We start from the raw sequence: 23,034 nt of genomic DNA on the forward strand, positions 1-23,034 counted from the left end.
CTCAAATTTTCCACCCTTTGCTGTTCCTAAACACTCTGTTCTCTGCCCGGCAGGGCCAAGCCCGGTGCTGCAGTCCATCCGGATCCTGGAGATCAACCTGCCCATCCATTCCCAGTACTGTGCTGCTGCCAACGCCTGCAGGTGAGCGGGAAGGGCTGGCTGGTGGCACCTTGGTGGCACTTCAGTGGGAGCAGCAAACAGGAAAATCTGAGAGGTTTTCCAAGATTTTCTTGGGTGTTTCCTGCCATCACCTCATGCTGCTCCGTGGGAAGAGGAGCTGGTGCTCCCAGCTTTCCCTCAGGGGTTGTGTTTGGTGATGGGCTCATCCTGTCTCCTTGTCCTCCTTGGGACATTGGGAAATTCTCCTCTCTCAGTTCTCAGCCTGCCAGGGATTTTGAGTCCTGTCCTGACCTTCCCACAGCCTGGTGACATCCAGTGTTCTTTCTGTGTTCCCAGGACTGGGAATTTCAGCTACCGCATCCCTGTGAGCCAGCAGACGGCCGTGAACACCAACCTGACCCTGGAGATGAAGTGAGTGCCCATGGATGATGTCCTCTGGGAGCCACAGTGTCTCCATGAGAAAGGGACACTTGTTCCCCCTTCCAGGCTCTCATGGTGTCCTCTCTTCCCAGCTCCTCCTCCACTGTGTCCATCTCCCTTTGTGCCCTTGTCTCCAGTGATCCCTGCCAGGATGCTGTGAGCGGTAACAGCTCCACTGACTCCACAGATGCACAGGTAGGGAGAAAGGAACGGTTCGGGAACAAAATACACATGGAATCATTGAGGTTGGAAAAGTCCAACCATTCGCCCAATACTGCCAAGGCCACCGTGTCCCCAAGTGCCAAATCCACGTGGCTTTTAAATCCCTCCAGGGACCCCACTGCTGTCCTGGGCAGCCATTCCCATGAAGGAATTTTCTCTAATACCCAACTTAAACATCCCCTGGCACAGCTTGAGGCCGTTTCCTCTCATCCTGTCCTTTATTCCCTTGGTGCAGAGCCTGATCCCACCTGGCTGCCCTCTCCTCTCAGGGAGTTATGCAGAGCCAGAAGGTCCATCTGGAGCCTCCTTTTCTCCAGGCTGAGCCTCTCTAGATGCCAGAGCCCTTCCTCATCCCACATTTCTATGCTCCAGGAAACGTCCATGGGGTCACTTGACAGGACAAAGCTGTGCATTTCCTCACAGATCCAGCCCGGAGAACATCCCCCAAGCTCATCCCTGATCTCATGCCAGCTCTTCCCCTTCCTTCCCCAGGACACCACGCACCGCTGGCCTCTGGTGATGCTGTCCTTCCGGGAGTTTTCCTACCACTTCCGAGTGGCACAGCCGGTGAGTACCCGCAGCTTGTCCAGGGCCACGTGGAAGGAGAGAAATGTGGGATTTATAAATTGTGGGAAATGCAGGTTTAGCACCAGGAGCTTCCCGCAGTCCTGTGGGTGGTAGGAGGATGATGTGTCCCTGTCCCAGCCCATAATCCAGGCAGAATTCTGCCCTTGGAGTTGCCCCCCTCTCTCTCTAAGCTGCTTTTCCCGTTCCTAGGGCCGAGCCGACTGTGGCACTTCCCTGGAGCAGCTGGGACACCTCTTCACTGACTATTACTTCCAGTTCTACTGGCTCTGTGAGTGAGTCCTGGCAGCACCAGTGCCCTCTGCTCAGAGACAGGAGGGGAACTGGTGCCACTGGGAGCCTCCCAAATTCCCTGCTCCGCTGGCCCCCAGCCCCGCCTCATCCCTGTGTCCTGCGGCAGCTCCGGAGCTGGAATGGTGATGGCTGGAGACACTGAAGCTCAGGACAGACAGGACCTAAAAGCCACCATCAGCCCTGTGGTGGCTCCTGGGGGGACCTTGCACCAATTCCCAGCATCCCACACCCCTCTCCTTCCGTTATGGGGATGTTTGTGTCCTCCATCACTTCCCCTTCCAACACTGGATTTGGAAACACACACCGGACTGAGCGTGGACAGTTCTGCCACATCTCAGAGGGATGCTCCTTCCATGGACAGGAGCCCCATCCTGGTGCTCCCAGATGTCCCACATCAGTTCTTCACAACACTGGAATTGTTTCAACACTGGAGCCCTTTCCAAGAGCCAAACGCTGGAGTTTGGCCTGGAAAGGGTGGCTGTGCCTGGACCTACTGGAAGTTCTACACTGGAGTTGCTGTTCCTTCTGCTTGGCCCAGGGCCACTTCCCACAGACTTCCCAGAGACTCCCGGACCTGCCAATGGACACGTTCCTCTAGGAACAACTGGAGAAGGAGCAGCTTTGACGTCATCCCCCCTCTTCTTTGTGCTCTTAAATCCCATATCCATGTGGGATATCCACATCTGGATGGATAAAACCCCCACTCAAGATGCTGCTGAGGCCATGCCATGCCTGAGGACATTTGTCCTCAAGCCAGGGGTGACAAATGACCGGGACTTACCCACATTAAGTGCGGTAGGATCCGTTTTTATCCGCTTGGAAGCGGTGTGTGAGGAGCTGCCTGGTCGACTCTGGAGCCAGTGCCAACCTCTGCCCAGATGTGCAGCACTGGCAAAGCCTGGAGTGCCCTGCGGAGCAAGGCTCAGTCCCTGGGAACACCAGGAGCTGTGTCCAGGCGGGATCTCTGCCTCAGGAGAGGGGTGGTGTTCTCCCAAAAGTTGGGATGGCAGCAGCTGCAGGCTGTCCCTGCCCTCACAGAGTTAGGCTGGGGGGATTTGGGATATTTTACTGTTACAAGTCCTTAACTTGCTAAACTACTGAATTCTTGTGGGGTTTAAGCTGTAAAAAAATTGGGAATTTCCTTCTGGCCCCATTGAGCCACGTGTGTCCTGTGGGAAAGCCAAGCGGCTCCCTGTGCTTCCTCTTCCTCATCATGCTCCTCGTGCTAAAGAGGAGCTGTCTGCGTTCCTGGAGGCTCAGCCACCTCCAGGTTATTCCAAGATGGATATCCCTGAGGAAACAAGTGAGAGGGGAATGCCACATGCTGATCCTAAGGACACTCTAAATCTGCTCCAGAAAAACAAAGATGGGTTTTATCCAGGTAAAGTGATGGTTCTTGGACACATCTAGTTTTATCTCCCATCATCCCCCTCCTGAGCTTATCCCAACGAAGCAGCCCTGAAATTCCTGGTGATGTCACTTGGATTTGGCATCTGCCCCCAAGAAACTGTTTGTAGGGAGGTTTCAAGGCCTGGAAACACTGAATTATAGTTACTAAAATCCACCAAATCCTGGGAAGCAGGGAATAGTGGGTGAGCAGGGCATTCTGAGCAGCCAAGCAGTTGGAAAACCCAGTTTTGGGAAGCTCAGTGGGAGAACAGGATGCCCCAAGGCTTGGGAATACCTATGCACAAGCAGGGGGGCTCCACGCTCGGCAGGATTCTCTGTTTTTCCCTGAAATTGGGAAGGAAACACCTGGATGTAGCTAAGTGCTCTTCCCTCCACCTGCCCTGAGTTCCCTCCACCTGCCCTGAGCAGTTTTTCCTGGTTTTAAACTGGGAAGTGACTTCCTTGGCAGCTTTATTGTTCCCTTGGCAATCAGTGGCCCAGGCTGGCACATCCTCCTCAGGTGAGTGATGCCAAGCTGGGATAAAGGCCCCTGGAAGAGGAAACAGGGAATGTTGGGGGGGACAGAGCCTGCAATCACACTCTCACCCCCAGCCAAGACACCCCAATACATTCCACCCCACTCCTGAGGGAAGGAATCAATCAGTGGTGGCCCAGGAGGAGTTGGGATCTCTCAGGTGTCCCCAGAATGTTCAGCCATGGGATTTATGGAAATTCCCAACAAACCAAGTGCCTGGAAACATCTCTAGTGCCTTTTTCCTTATGGAACAGCCCCAAGGAACAGTGTTTTCCCACATATATTCCCAAATGCTGCCTCAGACATGGTGCCTGGGTGGTTTAACCGGGATGTGGCAATTCCTGGAGTGCCAAAGGCAGCCCTTCCCACATGGAGCTGGCAGAAATCCCTTCGATCAGGAGAGGACAGGGATTCAGGATGAAGTTTTTTGTGTCAATAGTACCTTATGTCTTAAAGTGGCACAGGTTGCCCAGAGAAGTTTTGGATGTTCCATCCCTGGAAGTGTTCCAGGATAGGTTGGATGGATTTGGAGCTGCCTGGACTAGTGGAAGGTGGGTGGGACTGAATGGGCTTTAAAGTCCCTTCCTACCCAAACCATTCTAGGATTCCATGATAAAAATCATCCATCAGCTGCTTCCCAGCGAGGCAGCAACGAGCTCCAAAGGGGTTCCGAATTGTAAAATGAAGGAGTCATGGAATTGTTTCCAGGCCCATGGAAACAGCTGTCTGCATGGATTTCCCCCCCCCAAAACGCATCTCTGCCCCTTCCCTGTCCCAAATCAGTACCAAGAGAGTTCACAATCAGGCCTTTCCCTGCGTGGGACAGAGGGAATTCTGAGCCGACCTCTCCAGCTTGGGGAAATCCCTCCCTATCCAGCGGCAAAGAGACATTCCTGGCAGGAAGGAAGAGGAAAAGGTGGAGAATGAGGCTGTTTGGGAGTTGTTTCAAAAGCAAATTCCCAACTCTTCTGTCCTACTGTTGGAGCTTAAAGCCTGTAAATAGAGACTATGGCACCTCTGGAAGAATTAAGGAAAAAAACACCACGTAAAGCACTAATTTTGTTGGTTTAAATGTTGCTGCCACAGCTTTAATCACTGTATTTTGCCAGCCAGTTCGTAGAGTCGCATTTGTAGCAGGTTATTATTGATTCCTGGTTTTTATTTGTGGGGAACAAGCGTGGTTTCCCTCTTTTCTTCCTGATTTATATTTATATTTTGCTGAATTTGAGGGCTGCGTTTCCGGATTCCCCGGAATTTTTTTGTTTGTTTGTTTATTTGTTTTGTTTTGCTTATTTAGACTTTGTTTTATGCTGGAGGTAAATGTGCCCGTATGAATAAAATATATAAATACTGCTTTGTATCCAAGGATGGCTCCTGGTGTTTTCCTCCCTTTCTAGGGAATAACTCAGGTGAATGGCTGTAAAGCTGCCCACGGGATGAAGGAAATTCCAAGTCTTTAATCAGTGGAAGTTTCTGGATATGCCCACTCATGGTACTTTGGAATGGAGATAAAAAGGAGAAAGGAAGGAGGAAAAAGAACAGAAGGGGAAAGAAATTAGGAAGGGAAAAATGAAGGAAGTAGGAGAAAAATGAAGACAATTAAGAGGGAAAAGAAAGGTTAAATGGACAAGGGAAAAAGGAAAAAGAAAGCAGAAGGACAAAGAAAGGAGGAAGAAGAAAAAAGGAGGGAAAAAGAAGAAAGGAAAAAGAAAGGAAAACCTGCCTCTGACCTCTCATTGCTCACATCAAAGGGTAAACTCAGATCCAGAAGGATTCAAAAGTCCACAGAATGAAATCTTCCTTCCCAAATAGGAAATTGGAGCTTGAATTTGTGTTTTGGAAGTGGAATGATTTGAAAGCTGGGCTAAAATTCCAATCTGCCTCTTAAAGACATATAAATCAATTCCTTGTTTCTAGGCCAGGCAGAAATTCAGGAGTTAATGAAGGGCCCATCCAGCACCACAATACTCCTGGTTAGGGATGAGAATAGGCACAGCATTCCCAAAAAAAAGGGTGAGGGGATGTGATGGCAAAGAAAGCTGAGGGATTAAAAGCAGATTTAGGATTTACTTTGCACAGCTGGGCTGCACCAGGACAGAAGGTGGCACTCGAACACCTGTGACCACACACAGCACAGAAAGCTGAGATAACACTGGGCATATCCCAAATTATCTGGATCTTGTGCCATTATGGAGAAAGGGAAGCACAGGAGGGACCTTTTCACTCTGCTCAATTCCATGACAGGAGTGTGCAGCCAGGTAGGATTGGTCTCTTCTCCCAGGGAGTGACAGGACCAGAGGAAACAGCCTCAAGCTGCATCAGGGGAGGTTTAGGTTAGGCATTAGGAAAAATTCCTTCATGGAAAGGGTTTTAGAGCACTGGAACATGCTCCAGAGGTTGAGTCCCCATCCCTGGAGGCATTTAAAAGCGGTGTGGCTGTGGCACTTGGGGACATGGGGTAGTGATGGCCTTGGCAGTGCAGGAGGAGTGGTTGGACTGGGCGGTCCTAGATGGCTTTTCCAGCCTTAGACTTCCCATAATTCTATCCAAAAAAAAAAATAAGACAAACCAGCAGTCACCAGGCAGGTGTATCACAGAGCCACTTTTATTCACCTGTGGGTCACTGCCTGTCGCAGACCACACCTGCACCAGGCATTTTCTCCTTGAAATACAAAAGAAATATAAAAAGAGCTTTCCCGAATCCCCCACCCAGGCTCCCCGGGGGGCTCAGACGTAGATCCCGACCCAGAGCAGCAGGAACAGGACGCCGAAGCCCATGAAGAGTGAGGCCACCAGCGAGATCAGCAGCTCCTTGTAGATGTCCCGGGTGTACTTGGTGGATGTCACCTCGTAGCTGCCGGGCCGGGGGTTAAGGTGGTAACAGAGGCACAGCAAGGCGAGGGGACCCCCACCCGCTCCCCTGCCCCCGGGAATTAGGGCGATAATCCGGGATTAAGAGGCACAGCAAGGGGACGGCACCCCCCGTCAGCTCAGCCGGGGGGATACACGAAGAACCAGGCAGTGAAGAACATGCCGATTGCCAGCAGCACCACGGTGAGGTGCGGGAACACGGCCGGGTTCACCGGGCTCGTGTATCTGCTCATCGCCTCCAGCTCCTGCGGGGACACGGCGGAGCTCAGCGGCGCCGGCCGTTGCCAACGGGCCGGGCCCCCTGTGGCAACCCCCGGCCGCCCCATCCCCACCCTCACCATGTCGCCGGTCCCTGCTGCGACACGTCGGCTCCGCTCCGGCCGCCGCACGCCCGGCCCCCTCGGCCGCCGGAAGTGGAAGTGAGGGCGGGAACGAGGCGCGGCGAGCGCGAGCCGCTTCCCCATTGGCCGGCGGCGGCTCCCGGCGGGCTCGGCGCGCGAGCGCGGGAGCGGCGGCGCGCGAGCGGGCGGGTAATGGCTGAGGGGGACCGGGGAGCGGGGGGGAACGGGGAGCGGGGAGCCGGGGGGGAACGGGAGCGCTGAAGGGGAGCGGGGACCGGGGGGGGAACGGGAGCGCTGAAGGGGAGCGGGGAGCGGGGGAGGGAACGGGAGCGCTGAGGGGGAGCGGGAAGGAACGGGAGCGCTGAGGGGGAGCAGGGAGCGGGGGGGGAACGGGAGCGCTGAGGGGAAACGGGGCGGAACGGGAGCGCTGAGGGGGAGCGGGGAACGGGGGGGGAACGGGAGCGCTGAGGGGGAGCGGGTGGGAACAGGAGCGCTGAGGGGGCGCGGGGGGGGGGGACGGGAGCGCTGAGGGGGAACGGGAGCGCTGAGGGGGAACGGGAGCGCTGAGGGGGAGGGAGGAGGGATTGATGGCAGGCCTGGGGAGCTGGGAAATGAGATAAGAATAGGGAGGTGATGCTGTCTAGATGGTGTATATATATATATATATATATATATATATATGATGGATATAATCGAATGTTGGGGAGGGGCAGAGGTTGGAAGGGGAGTAGTGATGGGCCGAGAGGGGAGTGGTGAGGGGTAAGGGTGGCCTGAGGCAGGACTCGGGGTAATGCAGCCCTTGGAGTGATGGTTTGCAGGGGAAGCACTGCCCCCCTTGCTTCCCCCTCCTTGGCTGGCCCAGCATTCCTTATGCAGAGCCCACTCTCAACGTCCCCTTTTTCCCTTCCCCAGGATGGGAATCCATGGCTTGGCCAAGCTTATCGCCGACGTGGCTCCCGGGGCTATCCGGGAGAACGACATCAAGGCCTACTTTGGCCGGAAAGTGGCCATCGACGCCTCCATGAGCATCTACCAGTTCCTGATTGCCGTGCGGCAGGGAGCCGATGTGCTGCAGAACGAGGATGGGGAGACCACCAGCCACCTGATGGGAATGTTCTACCGCACCATCCGCATGGTGGAGAATGGCATCAAGCCGGTGTACGTGTTCGACGGGAAGCCCCCGCAGCTGAAATCCGGGGAGCTGGCCAAGCGCACGGAGCGTCGGGCCGAGGCGGAGAAACACCTGCAGGAAGCACAGGAGGCTGGGGAGGAGGAGAACATCGAGAAGTACAGCAAGAGGCTGGTCAAGGTGACCCCGCAGCACACGCAGGAGTGCAAGAAGCTGCTGACGCTGATGGGAATTCCCTATGTGGAGGCACCTGGAGAGGCAGAGGCCAGCTGTGCCGCCTTGGTGAAGGCTGGGAAGGTGTACGCCGCCGCCACGGAGGACATGGATTGCCTCACCTTCGGTAGCCCCGTGCTGATGCGGCACCTCACAGCCAGTGAGACCAAGAAGCTGCCCATCCAGGAGTTCCACCTGAACCGGATTCTGCAGGATCTGCAGCTGACCTGGGAGCAGTTTGTGGACCTGTGCATCCTGCTGGGCTGCGACTACTGCGCCAGCATCCGCGGCATCGGGCCGAAGCGCGCCGTGGAGCTCATCCGGGAGCACAAATCCATCGAGAGGATCGTGCAGCAGCTCGACACCAAGAAGTACCCCCTGCCCGAGAACTGGCTGCACAGGGAGGCCCAGAAGCTCTTCCTGGAGCCCGACGTGATCGATCCCGATGCCGTGGAGTTGAAGTGGAGCGAGCCAGACGAGGAGCAGCTGGTGCAGTTTATGTGTGGGGAGAAGCAGTTCAATGAGGAGCGCATCCGCAACGGCGTCAGGAGGCTGAGCAAGAGCCGCCAGGGAAGCACCCAGGGCCGGCTCGACGACTTCTTCAAGGTCACCGGATCCATCACCTCGGCCAAGCGCAAGGAGCCGGAGCCCAAGGGAGGGGCCAAGAAGAAAGCCAAGACCAACTCCAAGCCCAATGGCACCACCGCCACAAAGACTAAAAAGGCAAAATAACTGGATTGGGTGCCCACAGACCTCTGGGATTGGGTTCTTGGGGGGCTTAATGATGAATTTTAGACTAACGACAGTTGCGTGTCAGTGCTGCGTGTTAGTGCTGGGAAGGAACGGATTAGGCCGGCAGAGTGGAATAGCTTCTGGGCACAAACACGCCCAGATTTCAGGATTCCAAAGCTGAACACCTCCAGAGCAGACTCAGGACGAATTAGATTTCAGCCTGATCCCATCCCTCCCAGAAAAGGTAGATGCAAGCAGAAACTGGGAAGATATTAGTGGAAGGCAAGCTAGAACTGGGAAGGAGGCTTCAAGTAATGAGGTAAAATTCTCCCTTTAACGAGAGTTCATTAAGGTTTTTCCTTCCCTTTTCGTGGTCACTCCCCTTCTTCAAAACCCAGTTGTGGTCTCAATTCCAGCAATGTCCTAGCCTGCTTTTAGTGCGTAATCCAAGGAAAGCTGAGCCCAGTTTTCAGCTCTCCCAGACTAAAACTTGCTTAGAAATGCTTAAACATAAAAATATCCATAAGCCTAGAACTGCAGCCTCTTCAGTCCCTGAATTCCAGAGGCATTTTTCCATGTTGTACACTTACAGGTCCCAGGGTGGGGATCAATACCTTTTATTTCTTATTTTATTGTGTTTTTTCTATAGTTTTTTGCTTGTCAGAGCCATAGGATGGGTTTTGTTTTCAGAATAAAATTTAAACACAAAGACACTGTTTCTCTTTCTCTAGAGAAGTGGCTTAAACTGTGTTTTTAAATGAAAATTCCAGTTTTAGAGGGAATTCCTAACAGCTGACAAACCAAATGCAGTCTGGAACACAAAGAATTTCAATTTGGAGCTCTCTGGATGCTTCTTAGGCTTCAAAAATCCATGGGTCTGCCCTTTCCAGTTTGGAAAATAAGAAACTGGCTTGTTTTGTGTGGAAATGAATATTTAATATTTATTATGCATTAATCTTGCTAAAATTGGGATTTATGTTTCCTTGCTGTGGATTCTCTTACAAGTTTCAATCCATAATGGGTTTTTATCCAGAAGTTTTTAAACTTTTACCTCCAAATATCTTCATAGGTACAGAAATGGTTTTGTGGTGGAGAGATAAAAAATTATTTTAAAATAATAATATCTGGAAATAAGTCTGAGAAATTTACCAATTCCAAAAGCTGCTTTTCCACCTCCCTCTCCCTAACTGGTGCTTCGTGGTATTTCACTCCATCTTTCCTCAATTTCTCATTCCAAACAAAGATTCCCACTGCTTCTGACATTGATATTATTATTAATGAATTCCAGTTCCACTCTTTATCCTGGGAGCAAGTGCTGTGGGAAGCTAGGAACCCAGCAGAGCCAATCGGAGAGGGCACAGGGGATTTCAGGCTCTCAGGTGTGGGCAGTCTCCCCATGGGAAGACTGGAATACTTTTCCACCTTTTCCCCTTTTCCACCTCTTAATTCTAATTAAATGAATTTTCAACTTCTTCATCCCAGTTTTCCATCTGGCTGGACCATTACCCATGTGTTACCCACAGCATTCCCATCCTGAATCCAAACCCAATATGCACCAGCTCTGGGAAGAAAGGAACCCTGTCCCATTGGAGAGCAGAACAGTGGGAACTCTCAAATAGCTTTTGGGGAAACCCCAAATTTATCCAGCACAAAGAAGACTACGGAGTGTGCCAGCTGCTGCCACAAGCTGCATCCTGAGCCATGCCAGCCATCTCCTGAGAGTTTCCTTGTGCTCCCGTTTCCGCTGGAGCCTCTTGTCCAGCGCTGCTCGGAGGGTTTTCTCCCGTGGCACTGCTGCAGTGTCCTGCCAGCCGTGCATTGGGCACCAGCGGCTCAGGGACACTTGCTGCTGGGAATGCTTTGCTGGAATGGCTTGGGCTCCCAGTTGTATTTCCAGGCTTTTCCTGGCCGTGGGTATCTGGTGAGTTCTGTGGATAGCCATGGCTCCGAGGCAGCAGGGAGACCTGTCCATGTGGGCTCCTCCATCTGGGGTCCAGCAGATCTCATGGAGGCTCTGGCAGGGATGGAGACCTTTGCTATAAATATCCCAGGTGTGGAGATCTTCCTTAGCCTCGTCCTTCACAGGCAGCTCCAGGGAGCATCCCTGACATGGGAGCTGTTGTCTTTGCTGCCGGAGCCTCTTGTCCAGCAGTGTGCGGAGAGTCTGCCCAGATGGCTCTGCCACAGGATCCTGGGAGCTGTGGGTTGGGCACCGGCGGCTCCAGGACACTTCCACTTGCTTCTTGGCAGGAACAGGCCAGGTTCCAGTTGGAACACAACACAGGTCACAGAGGGTCTGGCTGGGAATGAAGGAGCCTTTCCGAGGGATGGACATTCTTGGAAGGGTGGAGGATCTCGACCAGCGCTGGGCTCTGCGGAGGACTGAGCCTTTTCCAGCGGCAGATGTTTTCCAACGGATCAGGGGTCTTGTTGGGCGCTGGCACCTGGAGGGCTGGGGACTCCTGGAGGAGCTGGAGGAGGCACAGCAGGGCAGCTGGCCTTGTTCCAGCAGCTGCTCCAGGTCCTCCCACAACAGCTGCCACATCTCCGAGTCCCGCGGGAAGGACACCTCGGGCCACAGCGGCGTCACCATGTCCTGCAGCTCCCGGGCCGCCGCCGCACAGGGGGTGCAGCAGGGCCCGCAGCCGCAGGGGATGTACAGGGGCCTCTCCGGGGCAGCCGGGCCATGGCGAGGGGTCTCCTCGGCCGGGGGGGAACCGGGAGCCCCCGGAGCCGCTCGGCAGCGCCACGTCCTGAGGCATTTCCGTGCCTTCCAAACACGGGTGGCCAGCAGGACGGCCGTACTGGCCACCAGCAGGACAAGCGGGGGGAGCAGGAAACTCATGGCTTCATCCGTGTTCCATCGTGGCCATGCTGAGAGCCGGAGGGTGGTGTCAGTGTCCTGTGGAGACACTGTGCTGATGTCACAGAGCTGCGGGTGCGACACCTGTGTGACATCACAGCCCCGCCTCACCCCAGAGCTCATGGCCCAGGGCACCCCAGTGCTGCCAGGGGCAAGGGGCTCCATGTGGGCACTGGTGGCCCTCTGGAGCAGAGCACATGGAAAGATTCTCAGGCAAGTAGGACACAATGATGAGGAGAAGGATGATGGTCTCACCTCCTGGCTGACAGAGCTGGGGACATGGATTCTCCCATGCGACACTGCAAAGTGCTGGAGGAGGAAAAGCTCTTCTCGGTAACCACCAAATCACCTCTGTGTTTTTCACAGCATTCCCATCCTGAATCCAAACCCAGGGCTGTGCCAGCCACTGTGAGGAAAATGAACCCTGTGAATCCTACTAAAAGCAAACAACCAAACCACTGAGGCAGAGCAGCGTAAGTGTTTTCCATGGAGCATGATGGTGATGGAGGGGATTTAGCAGGGGGAAGAGGGGCAGACTGGGTACCCAGGACATCCCATGCAGCACAGGGCAGGAATGTCATCTCCAGTAGAGCAGCTGATACCCTACACTTTCCTTTGCTGTGGCACTGCTGCATGGTGCCAACTTATCTGTGTGATCATGGAAGGAACTGGAGGGTGGCACCGTCACCATGGGTTGAGTCAGAGAGGATGCTCCTGTGTGACTGGCTTGATGTCTAGGATAAGACCACATGTACTGGAGATGATGGAAGGTGGTGGATGTTGGTGTTTGGGCTGTTGGGAAGAGTTTGGATCCTGTCCCTCCTAGCTCCTTCTGGAGACAGTGTCTGTGGAATTGTACAATGGTTTGGGTGGGAAGGGTCCAGCTGGGAGCAGATCCAGGCTGAAGGTCTGACTGGACAAGGCCCAGTGGGTTTGGGGAATGGGGCTGGCTGGGAGAGCAGTTGGGACCCAGCTGGGAGGTGCTGGTGACTCCTGGCCAGAGATGGAGTCACAGAATTGGGACTAGAATCAGCTGCAACCCCAGGCCACCACCTGCAGATTTCCAGGAGGAAATGCAACTGGTGGCCTGAGGCTGATGCTAATTGGGATTGTAATATTCAAATAGAGATAAGTGCATCTGATTAATGCCATGAGAGTTTGTGTGGGGATCAGACTAGGTTGAACTGAAGCCCAGCAATGTGGCTGGAGGAACAAGCCTATGGCTGCTGGGGAAAGGCTTTGTTGATGTCCAAGAGGGAATTGACTCCATGAAGTTTTGGTAAGGCTGTGCTTGTGTGTGGTGCTGGGGAAGAGAAGGAGAGGAGCTGAACTCATGGAATTAAGCAGGAGGAAGACAAAAGGGATGTGAGCTGTGTTTTCTTCCTGAGATACAGACACACACACACACAGAGGGACATGCTGGAATGGCACTTTATTGCTCCATGGAGGGGTGCAGGGTGTCTTGGTGGAGTCAGTAGATGCTGAAGATGGCCTCGATGTGCTCCCCATCGTGTGGTTTGTAGGTGCCAACCCCTGCAGCAGAGGGATGTGTGAGGCTGGGACATGGAGAATCCCCTGCACCATCCCTGGCCCCCTCCCTCACCTTCATCGAGGGCATCCCCAGCACTGAGGAACTGCCAGTAGGTCCTGTCCTCCATGCTGCCAGCCAACCCGTGGATGGAGGTCACAAAGAGACCCCAGGATGCCTGCTCCATCTGGAAGCTGCAGGAGAGATGAGGAGGCTCTGTCCTGGCTGAGGAAAATGCCAAATCCCACCTCCACAGCCACCCTGGCTCTCACCTAAAGGTTTGGGGGTTCTCCTGAGCTGCCACCTCCATCACCTGGAGCAGAGTGGAGCCACTTGGAACTGTCACTGAAGTGGAGTAGCGGAAGTGTTTTCCCTGGAGCGTGTTGGTGATGGAGTAATGCACCTGGATGAGGTCTGTGCAGGGAGAGAGCGGCAGGGTGGGCACCTGGCACACCCTCAGCAGGCGCAGGATGGGAAATCATCCCTGTGGGGTCTGGGTAACTCCAGGTGGGATCAGCATACCTCTGGGAATGCCGTGTGTCCCCAGCGTGGGGGACAGGGGCAACTGTTGGCCTGAGGACATATTCTTGGTGGCAGCACAGTCCAGGCCAGCCACATCCAGGTAGGACCTGCCCACCAGGGATGGCAGCACCTGGGCGATGGCCATGGGCTGCTGGTAGTCGTGGGTGCACACCACAGAAAAGGCCTGGGCACAGTCCCACTTCCGTGGGGCGTAAAACTTCCTTGTGGCCTCCAGTGCCTGTGGAGCAGGTGGGACATGGAATGACACATCTGGGAATGGGACCAGGTGGCCGTGATGCCACACTTCCCTGGCACCTCCCCTACCTGCAGGGCCAGCCCCATGCTGTAGATATTCCCGATCATGCCATTCCTCTTCTCCTGCTCATCCAGAAAGCTGTTGCTCACTGTCCGAAGTGCCTCCCGGAGCAGATCCTGCACATCCTGGAGCTCCACGTAGTTGTAGACGCAGGCCAGCGCCAGTGCCACCATGGCCTGGGTGTCTGTGGGATCCTGGAGTCACTGCCAAGGCTCAGGATAGACCCCAGGAGTGGGACTGTGGGAGCAGATGAGTTCCTCACCCACTGAGATGTGGCTCTCGGGGCTCAGCACCTGCTTGGCCAGGGCCACCGATGGTCCCTGAGCACCACCTGCTTCAGCCAGGCACAGGGCCAGGGTGTCCACGCCCACATTGTACAGGGTAGTTTTGGGAATCCCGTCGGCCTCTGAAAGCAAAGAGTTGCAAGATGGCAAGGTGTGGGGACAGTGACACCCCCAGGCCCCCAAGTCCCAACAAACCCAGTTTGGCCATCTCCTCATCTGTTTTCTGCTGCAGGACACGGATCAGGTCGAGGGTCTGCTCCAGGGCATGGACATGCTGGGGATCCTGGCAGGAGGAGAGGAGGGCGAGGACGTGCAGAGCCACCTGTCCCGAGGTCATGTCTGTGGGGACAAGGGGGCAGCCAGGCTGTGCTGGGCTGGGCACCCCAAGAACTGGCAGAAACCCGGTCCCCCAGGAGCTGGTGCCTTCCCTCCTTTCCCTCCCTACCTTTCTGGGCTCTCCTCACTGCCTCCTCCTTGATCTCCTGGAGCAGCCACTTGTGGATGGGACCATCACTGTCCCCTCCAGCCAGGTTCATGGCCATCAGGATACTGGGATTTGCTGCCTCATCTTGATTTACAGATCCCTCCAAGCGCTGGAGCAGCTGGGAGACCATATCCTGCGGGGCCACTGGAAGGAGAGGGGAGATCAGTGGGATCCTGTGTCCCATCCGTGCTCTCTCCTGGTTCTCCATGGGTGGCTGACACTCACCACAGGGCTCGATGGCTGTGCAGCCCACCAGGGCCAGCAGGACTCCGATGCCCAAAGCCACACCAAGCATCCTTCTGGAGCCAGCTGACCCACTCAGGGTGGCAGTGTCCTGTGGAATTCGGCTCTCTGGGCGTCCTCTCTGCTTTTAGCTGTTCCCAGTGTCCTTGTCCTGTCACCTGCCTTCCCGCAGCCACCCTGGGTCTGCCAGGCACTGCTGGCTTATCTGTGTGTACAGTGGGGGAGGGAGGGCGGAGATTTTCCATTTGAGATCAACTGGGGACCACTTAGACCACTTCAGTATCCACGAGGCTGTGATGTTGTTTGGGATTCATCCCAGTATGTCCCAGAAGGCACCACCTCAATCTTCCACCCAAGGTCCTGGAAGCCTGAGGGGCTCCATTGCTGGCTGGGCATTCTCCAGCTGTATCCCACTTGGACTTTTCCAGGAAACTCCAGCCCTGATGATCTAACTACAGTGCCAAGAAAAATGTTGGAGAAGATCATACTGGATCTGCTGGGAAAACAATTCAAGGACAGTGCCTGCGTCAGGCACAGGCAGCTCAGGATAACTGAGAGAAATTCCTGTCTAACTGGTTTCTTATCCTGCTGCCATAAGGTCTCCCAGCTCAGAGGTGATGGGAAGGGAAAGCCTGTTCATTTTGGGGATTGTAGTAGGAGTTTTGTCTCTGTCCTTCACAGAATCCTTCTGGAGGTGTCCAGCTGTGAGATGAGCAGGGACAAGGTGTGCTGGCTGCTGTGCTGGATTTAACCGGGATAGGGAACTTTTTCTTTGCTGGATTTGGATTCAGAATGGTAATGGTGCAGATAACACCCGGGAGGTTTGGTGGCTGCTGAGTGGGGTTTGCCCTCCTCAAGCACTTTGCAGCGTCCTGTGGGACAATTCAGGACAAGGCACCATCCTCGGGGATGTTCCCTGTGCCTTCTGTAGGCAAGGAGGAAAAAGGGAGTCTGGAGGGTGATGGTGTCACTTGGCACAGTCCATTGTGGTGGAGACCAGGTGAGTGAGGGATGAGGGGGCCCGAGTGAGATCCCTCCAAAAAAGGGAGGTTACAGCCGCAAAATGCCTGAAAATTCATGAGGGGTTTGTGTGTAAAATACTGAAAACTGCAAATATTCCCATTTTTGTATATTCTGGGAAATTTTAATGCATTTAAAAACCGATTCCGAAATAAAACCTTGTGTCTGCTGTGTTATAGACAGGATATACACTGTAAGGAATTCTGATTACGGAGCTAGAGGGTTTGAAAATACAAATATATTTCTCTATCCGGGGCCAAGGCCGGGATAAAGTTTCCCGGAAAGAAACGCCGGAGCGCAAGCGCGGAGCCGGGAGCGGCAATGGTGGAGCCCGGGGAGCAGCGGCGCCGGGCTCGGAGGTGAGCGGGGAACGGGGAGAACCCCGAGCGGGGAACGGGGGCCTCGCGGGTCGGTGCCTCAGCACGGGGATCGGTGTCCCGGCACAGGGATGGCTGTCCCGGCACAGGGATCGGTGTCCCGGCACAGGGATCGGTGTCCCGGCACAGGGATCGCTGTCCCGGCACAGGGATCGGTGTCCCGGCACAGGGATCGGTGTCCCGGCACAGGGATGGCTGTCCCGGCACAGGGATCGGTGTCCCGGCACAGGGATCGGTGTCCCGGCACAGGGATGGGTGTCCCGGCACAGGGATGGCTGTCCCGGCACAGGGATCGCTGTACCGGCACAGGGATGGCTGTCCCGGCACAGGGATCGCTGTCCCCTCCCGGGACACGGAGCGGGAAGGCGGCAGCAGCGGGAGCTGCGGGCAGGGGACACCGGAGCCGCCTCGGCCGAGCGGGGCCCGGGGCGTCGCTCTGGGGCGGATTCCGGAGGGGCCAAAGTGAACATTTTGGGGCAGAATCTGAATTAATGTGCAGGGGAGAGAATGCACAGCTTGGGGTAAGGATGAGGCGGTCGGTGCTCTCCGGAGGGACCGGCTCGGGCTGGCTCTGTGTTACTGTGATTAATTTGCTTTATGGAACGAGACACCTGAGGCTGCCGCGGGAATGCAGGGCTGGAGCCGGGAAGGAAACCCGGGCTGTGCGGGAATGGCAGGGGCGGTCAGGCGGGGCTCCCGTCGGTCACTGGAGTCACCGCAGAGAAGGCGACGTGTAAGGATGTGTAGCGGGATATAAGGGACATGTTGATTGTAGGATTACCGATAAGGATACAGAACGGATCTATAGAACGACCGTATAACGAGATGTGTATTTTAAAAGCCCGTCGTCATCCTTCTCCCAGCCCCGCTGTGTTTTCAGGATCCTGGGGGAAGAGCCGGGTCTGGACGAGGCTCCCGGGCACAGGGGGGAGTTCTTGGGGTCCTGTGCGGGGCCCGGATTTGGACTCGATGCTGCCCGTGGGTCCGTTCCGGCTCGGAACTGCTGCGATCCTGTGCCGTGGCGGGTGAGATCCGGGGCATCAGCGGGGCTCTGCCCGCGGTGTCCGCGGCCCCGCCGGGTCCGGGCGGGTTAAAGCGGGAGCGGCCCGGGACAGCGGGAGCGGCCGGGACCGGCCCGGGACAGCGGGAGCGGCCGGGACCGACCCGGGACAGCGGGAGCGGCCCGGGACCGGCCCGGGACAGCGGGAGCGGCCGGTGCTGCCGCCCCGTGGGGAGCGCCCGGCACTGCAGCCCGGCACGGCGCGGGGCCGGCGTGGAGCGGCGTCCCGGGAATGCTGAGAGATCCCGGGAATGCTGAGAGATCCCGGGAATGCTGGGGCGTCCCGGGAATGCTGGGGCGTCCCGGGAATGCTGAGAGATCCTGGGAATGCTGGGGCGTCCCGGGAATGCTGAGAGATCCCGAGAATGCTGAGAGATCCCGGGAATGCTGAGAGATCCCGGGAATGCTGGGGCATCGCTGGGAATGCTGAGAGATCCCGGGAATGCTGAGAGATCCTGGGAATGCTGGGGCATCGCTGGGAATGCTGAGAGATCCCGGGAATGCTGAGAGATCCTGGGAATATTGGAGCATCGCGGGGAATGCTGAGGCGTCCCCTGCCTGGCGCACTCGGCAGCGCATCCCTGGTGCGATGCAGAAAAAGAAAAGTCCTGGGTTAGTGGGAGGATGTTTCTGGAATGGAGCCGGGAGAGGTGCTGCTCATGCCATGGAATCACGGGCTGCTTTGGCTTGGAAGGGAGCACAGGATCATTGACACTCTCTGGTCTGATTGCACAGCAAAGAACTTCCCAAACTGCCTCCTCAGCCTCATGGACAGCAGGAGTGTCTTCCATAGCTCCTGTTCAGGAATGGCAGTGGCTGTGGGGAGCTCTGGCGGGAGCAGCTGCAGACCAGGTAAGAACAGAAATGGGATCATTCCAGCTGCTGCTGGAGGCGGTTTTCCCTTTTCAGGATGTTCCTCTGATGGGGGTTTGCACAGCAGTGTTCTAGGGCATGTGTGGGGGTAATGCCGGGAATTTTGAAACAGGTGAGAAGCAGAGGGGAAAAAATGTGAAGCTGATCTGTTTCTAGTAATTCCAAACTTATCCCACAGCACCATCCTAGGGGAAACCTGGGTAAGGGACAGAGATGGAGAGGAACAAGTGTTCTAAACCCCCCGGATTTCTGACAGAGCAAACCTTCCCGTGATCCCAGCTGATGTCTCTGAGAAACTGTGGGGTCCTAAGGATTTCCAGGAAAGCAAAACAAGGACAGAGATGAGGGAATAGGTTTCCAATTAATAATGATTTGGTGGACATGGGACTGATTCTTGTATGTTTGATGCTCCCTGTTTTATTACTGGAATAATTTTAAAGTGATTCCTTTAATAAATCATATAAATTTGAGAGGAAACAATGGAAAATTAATGCAGGGAGAGATTGTGGACTCATCATGGAATGGTTTGGGATGGAAGCCTCATCTCTGAGCCTGTCCTGGGCTGGCTCCTGTCCTTGGACCCCTGGAAGGACATGGAAATGGTGGAGATGTGCAGGGAATGCCGGTTGGTTTTCCCTGCCTCTGGCAATCTGGCCATTAGGAAGACTAATTGACCTCTCCCAGCAGGGAAACATTTAAACATGAGGTGCCAAAAAGAACTGGAGCTTCTGCACAATGAAACCTGCAGGAATCCAACTTAAAATCCTCCTGGATTGTCACCAGTCCAACTTCCATGGACTGGTCTCTGTGGCCAGGAGTGTCCAGTCCTGCTAGAAATGCACTGGACCAGGATGTCATTTTCACTTTATGCAGGTAAAGAACCTCTGGGTGACCCCCAGTGACTGGAAGGACCAGACTGGGCTCCCAGGGCACTAATTCCAGGTGTTCTGGTTTTGGGAATAGCACAGGAGCAGCAGACTGCCTTCCTTAGTCCACAAATCCCCAGGATGGGCCACAGAGAAAATAACAGGAATGTGGAAATCCCCTGCTCAGGGAGTTTGTGGTGCTCTGGATTACATTTTGGATTTACAATATTAAAGGGGGGGAGGTGTAAGGTTTATTTCTCTTTCTCCTGTTCGTTGTTGTTCTCAGTGTTCTTGTTGCTCTCACTGTCATTATGTGTTGTCATTAATATTAAATGATTGTATTTGACTGGTTTCCATTATTAAAGTGTTGTGAGCTGGATTTTTGTCTCTGGTCTCTTGCCCATCCCACAAGGGGAGGGGGTGAGGGAGCTGCTGCTGGAGCCCAGCTGGGTCCGCCCATGGCCCGGGGCACTTGTGGGGGCTCTGAACTCAATGGACTGGAGCAGTTTTGGGCTCACAAAGAGACACCCAGTGCTGCGTTTGGGGTGCTAAATCGGGCTCCGAGCTGAAAAACAGAGACTAAAGTGAGCATTTTGGAGCAGGCTCGTAGGGCCAGACCTGGGGCTCAGGAACAGGGACTAAACGCTGTGTTTGCAGGGCTTGAGGAGAGGAGCAAGTGCGGAGAGTTTGGGCTCGGCAAGAAAAGCCGAAGTGCAGCGTTTTGTTGGGCTGACGGAAAGCCCGGAGGCCCGGCCCAGGTGAGAGGGGCGGGTCCGGGAGCGATGGTCCCGCCGCCAGCCCGGGCCGGGCGGGGCCGGAGCTCTGGGGCGGTCCCGGGGCTCTGGGGCGGTCCCAGGGCGGTCCCGGGGCTCTGGGGCGGTCCCGGGGCTCTGGGGCGGTCCCGGGGCTCTGGGGCGGGCCCGGGGCTCTGGGGCGGTCCCGGGGCTCTGGGGCGGTCCCGGGGCTCTGGGGCGGTCCCGGGGCTCTGAGGCGGTCCCGGGGCTCTGGGGCGGGCCCGGGGCTCTGGGGCGGTCCCGGGGCTCTGGGGCGGTCTCGGGGCTCTGGGGCGGGCCCGGTTCAGGTGCGCGGGGCCCCAGTGCGGCTGCGCGGGGCGGGGCCGAGGTGATTTAAGGCCCGGAAAGCGGCACCGCCGCCATTTGCTCTCTCAGCGGCTGACTCGGCTGCTACTCGGCCGGGCTCTCCCGGCGTGGCTCAGGAGAGCCTCGTCTCGTCCTCTTTCTTCTCCCTCTTTCTCCTACTCTTATCCTCCTCCTTCTCCCCCCGCTTCTCCCCTCTTTTCTACCCCTCCAGCTTCTTTCTCTCTCCCCCCATTCCCCCTCTCCCTCCCAGCCCCCCTCCGCCCTCTCTCCTCTCCCCAGCCTCCCCTGGCCTCTCTCCCTGTTCCCCTGCACATCCCGGACCCCCCCTCGTCCTTTCGGCTGTCTCCTACCCCCTCCCCAGCCCGCCTCCCCTCTCTTGCCCCTGTACCCCTCCTCTGTCCATCATCCCTCTCCCCACCCGGCCTTTCCCTTTCCTCCTCCTTCTCCCCCAAACCCCCCAACCCCTCTCCGTACCCTCCCAATCCCTCCCTGACCCCTCCTCTGTCCCCCCATTCCTCTTTCCCCCGCCGCCGCGGGGCTGGGGGCGCCGGAGAATAAAGCCCAGAGGGCCGGAGCCCGGCGCCCCCCGCTGTCCCCGGAGCCCCACCGGGGCCGGGCCCGCTCGGCGGGTCCCCCGGGGCGGTTCTCAAGAGCCGCCGGACGCCGCCGGGGCTGCGGCTTTGCCCCCATCGCAGTGGGGGCTCCCCGGCGGCGTCGGGGCTGGGGGTCAGGGGGGAACCCCTCCTGACGAGGGGGTCCCAGTGTGGGTTCGGGTGGGATGGGCCCCCTCCTCCGGAGGGGGTCCTGGGGGTGGGGAGGTTTAGGGAGGGAGGGGTCCTGGGGTGGGGGTGGGTTAGGGGGGGCGGGGCCCCCTCCGGGGGAGGGGGTCCCGGGGAGGGGGTCGGGGTGGGCCCCCTCCGGGGGGGGGGGCCCGGGGGAGGGGGGTGGGGCGGAGGGGGGACTTCCCCCCTCCAGTCCCCGCCCCCTCCCCCGGACCCTTCCTCCGGACGGGGCTCACCCGGGCCCCCTCCCCGGGACCCCCTCCTCCGGACCGGGGCCCGGGGGGGGGGGGAGGGAGGGGGGTGGGTGGGGTGGGGGGGAAGCAGAGGGGGTCACGTCACTCTGCAGCGTGAACACACACAGATCCCCGCACAAACAAACGGCCCCTCCCCTTCTGCCCCCCACCCCACCCGCCCCCCCTCCCCCCCCCCGGGCCCCGGTCCGGAGGAGGGGGTCCCGCGGAGGGGGCCCGGGTGAGCCCCGTCCGGAGGAGGGGTCCGGGGGAGGGGGCGGGGACTGGAGGGGGGAAAATCCCCCCTCCGCCCCACCCCCCTCCCCCGGGCCCCCCCCTCCGGAGGGGGCCCACCCCGACCCCCTCCCCGGGACCCCCTCCTCCGGAGGGGGCCCTGCCCACCCCAACCCACCGCCCCCCCCCCCCCGACCCCCAGCCCCCCAAACCCCCTCCCCCGGGGACCCCCAACCCCCCTCCCGGGGACCCCCAGTGTGATGTAGGGAAAGCCGGAGCCCCGGCGGTGTCGGGCGGTGCATTGGAACGGTGTGGGGGGACCCGCCGAGCGGGCCCGGCCCCGGTGGGGCTCCGGGGACAGCGGGGGGCGCCGCTCCGGCCCTCTGGGCTTTATTCTGCGGCGCCCCGAGCCCCGCGGCTGCGGGGGAAAGAAGGAGAGGATGGAGGGCGGGAATAGGGGGGCAGAGGGGATGGACAGCGGGAGCCAAGGACGGAGGGCAGGTGGGGGGGGTCGGGGTGTACCGGGCAGTAGGGAGAGGGGACAGGGGGAGGTGGGCTGGGAAGGAAGGAAGGGTAGAGAGGATGGAGTAGGAGGAATGAAGGCAGATTGAGGGGAAGGTGGGGCAAAACGCAGCACGGAAAGGGGGCAGGGGGAGCTGGACTCTGGGGTGGGGAAGGAAGGGCAGAGGAAGTAGAGAGAGGATTGAAGGCAGGTAGGAAAAAACTGGTGGGGGGAAGGAGAGCAGGGAGAGGGGCCAGGTGGGAGCCGGGTGGGGGAAGAAACGTGGAAGGACGAGGAGAAAGGTGGAGGGGTATGGCAGGGTTGGGGTGTGTAGGGGGAGAGGAAGAGGGGGAGTAGGGGGGGACCGGGCCGGGCCGGGGGGGGAAGGAGGGGAGGGCTAGGGGGGAGAGGGAGGGGGGGGGGTAGGGGGGGGGGAGGGTGTAGGGGGTGGGGGAGGGGAGAAAGGGAGGGGATAGAGGAGAGGTATAGAGAAAGAGAAGCAGAGAAGAGATAAAAAGGAAGAGAAATAAAGAGCCCGACCCGGCGGCAACCTCTCCCACCGATCGCTGAGGGGCAAATGGCTCCTGAGGCGATTCCCGGCGCTTAAATCCCTGCAGCCCCGCCCCGCGCAGCCGCTCTGGCGCTCTGGGGCCCTTCACACCTGAGCCGGGCCCGCCCCTCACACCTGAGCCGGGCCCGCCCTTCACACCTGAGCCCGCCTCGCCCTTCACACCTGAGCCCGCCCCGCCCTTCACACCTGAGCCGGGCCCGCCCTTCACACCTGAGCCGGCCCCGCCCTTCACACCTGAGCCCGCCCCGCCCCGCCCCGCCCCGCCCCGCCCGTAAATCCCGGCGGATCCGCGCCCGCTCCGCTTTGGGCGGGGGATGCTCATCCCGGG

At 57.5% G+C, this 23,034-nt stretch overlaps 4 protein-coding genes and 1 long non-coding RNA gene across 10 annotated transcripts in view; 3 read left to right on the top strand and 2 right to left on the bottom strand.

Annotated features, from left to right (window-relative positions):
• The window catches only part of MYRF (myelin regulatory factor), a 44,279-nt gene extending 39,349 nt beyond the window's left edge, over window positions 1-4,930 (top strand). For all 5 annotated transcript variants that reach the window (XM_032748593.3, XM_030273603.4, XM_072929567.1 and 2 more), the window contains 5 exons: window positions 54-141; window positions 457-531; window positions 633-735; window positions 1,255-1,329; window positions 1,540-4,930. In XM_032748593.3, coding sequence (XP_032604484.3) covers window positions 54-141; window positions 457-531; window positions 633-735; window positions 1,255-1,329; window positions 1,540-1,626 — 428 coding nt within the window. In that variant the 3' untranslated portion in view covers window positions 1,627-4,930. The remainder of the gene's footprint in view (window positions 1-53; window positions 142-456; window positions 532-632; window positions 736-1,254; window positions 1,330-1,539) is intronic.
• A 1,224-nt stretch (window positions 4,931-6,154) lies between these two features.
• On the bottom strand, window positions 6,155-6,926 carry TMEM258 (transmembrane protein 258). Its single transcript, XM_030273608.4, has 3 exons — window positions 6,775-6,926; window positions 6,572-6,681; window positions 6,155-6,419 (listed from the first exon to the last, which is right to left on the bottom strand). Exons 1-3 carry the CDS (start codon window positions 6,898-6,900, stop codon window positions 6,293-6,295), a joined length of 363 nt encoding a protein of 120 aa, XP_030129468.4. The 5' UTR covers window positions 6,901-6,926; the 3' UTR covers window positions 6,155-6,292.
• On the top strand, window positions 6,849-9,560 carry FEN1 (flap structure-specific endonuclease 1). The gene is made up of 2 exons (XM_030273607.4): window positions 6,849-6,966; window positions 7,690-9,560. The coding sequence occupies exon 2, from the start codon at window positions 7,691-7,693 to the stop codon at window positions 8,849-8,851; it is 1,161 nt and encodes a 386-aa protein (XP_030129467.1). The 5' UTR covers window positions 6,849-6,966; window position 7,690; the 3' UTR covers window positions 8,852-9,560.
• Window positions 9,561-13,131: 3,571 nt separating this feature from the next.
• Window positions 13,132-15,253, bottom strand: LOC100230622 (cobalamin binding intrinsic factor). The gene is made up of 9 exons (XM_002195969.6): window positions 15,074-15,253; window positions 14,810-14,992; window positions 14,560-14,703; window positions 14,343-14,486; window positions 14,089-14,264; window positions 13,765-14,002; window positions 13,515-13,656; window positions 13,318-13,436; window positions 13,132-13,247 (listed from the first exon to the last, which is right to left on the bottom strand). Exons 1-9 carry the CDS (start codon window positions 15,141-15,143, stop codon window positions 13,186-13,188), a joined length of 1,278 nt encoding a protein of 425 aa, XP_002196005.6. The 5' UTR covers window positions 15,144-15,253; the 3' UTR covers window positions 13,132-13,185.
• A 77-nt stretch (window positions 15,254-15,330) lies between these two features.
• On the top strand, window positions 15,331-19,666 carry LOC115495431 (uncharacterized). Of its 2 annotated transcripts, XR_012056216.1 has the most exons (3): window positions 15,331-16,091; window positions 16,373-16,470; window positions 18,284-19,666. It is a non-coding gene; the product is annotated as an uncharacterized lncRNA (long non-coding RNA). The 2 variants fall into 2 exon arrangements; XR_012056215.1 differs by having other exon boundaries at window positions 15,331-16,470.
• Window positions 19,667-23,034: the final 3,368 nt, after the last annotated feature.

Source organism: Taeniopygia guttata, chromosome 5, assembly GCF_048771995.1.
Source record: "Taeniopygia guttata chromosome 5, bTaeGut7.mat, whole genome shotgun sequence".
Taxonomy (NCBI): Eukaryota; Metazoa; Chordata; class Aves; order Passeriformes; family Estrildidae; genus Taeniopygia; species Taeniopygia guttata.

Bases quoted from the DNA above. Each gene is read 5' to 3' on its own strand.
- TMEM258 (XM_030273608.4), bottom strand. From the start codon at position 6,900: ATGGGGAAGCGGCTCGCGCTCGCCGCGCCTCGTTCCCGCCCTCACTTC. The intron at 6,682-6,774 runs GTGAGGGTGGGG...GTGTCCCCGCAG, and splicing joins CAGCAGGGACCGGCGACATG to GAGCTGGAGGCGATGAGCAG. The intron at 6,420-6,571 runs GTATCCCCCCGG...CCGGCCCGGCAG, and splicing joins TTCACTGCCTGGTTCTTCGT to CTACGAGGTGACATCCACCA.
- FEN1 (XM_030273607.4), top strand. From the start codon at position 7,691: ATGGGAATCCATGGCTTGGCCAAGCTTATCGCCGACGTGGCTCCCGGG.
- LOC100230622 (XM_002195969.6), bottom strand. From the start codon at position 15,143: ATGCTTGGTGTGGCTTTGGGCATCGGAGTCCTGCTGGCCCTGGTGGGC. The intron at 14,003-14,088 runs GTAGGGGAGGTG...CCTGCTCCACAG, and splicing joins GCATGGGGCTGGCCCTGCAG to GCACTGGAGGCCACAAGGAA. The intron at 13,657-13,764 runs GTATGCTGATCC...CTCCCTGCACAG, and splicing joins GACACACGGCATTCCCAGAG to ACCTCATCCAGGTGCATTAC.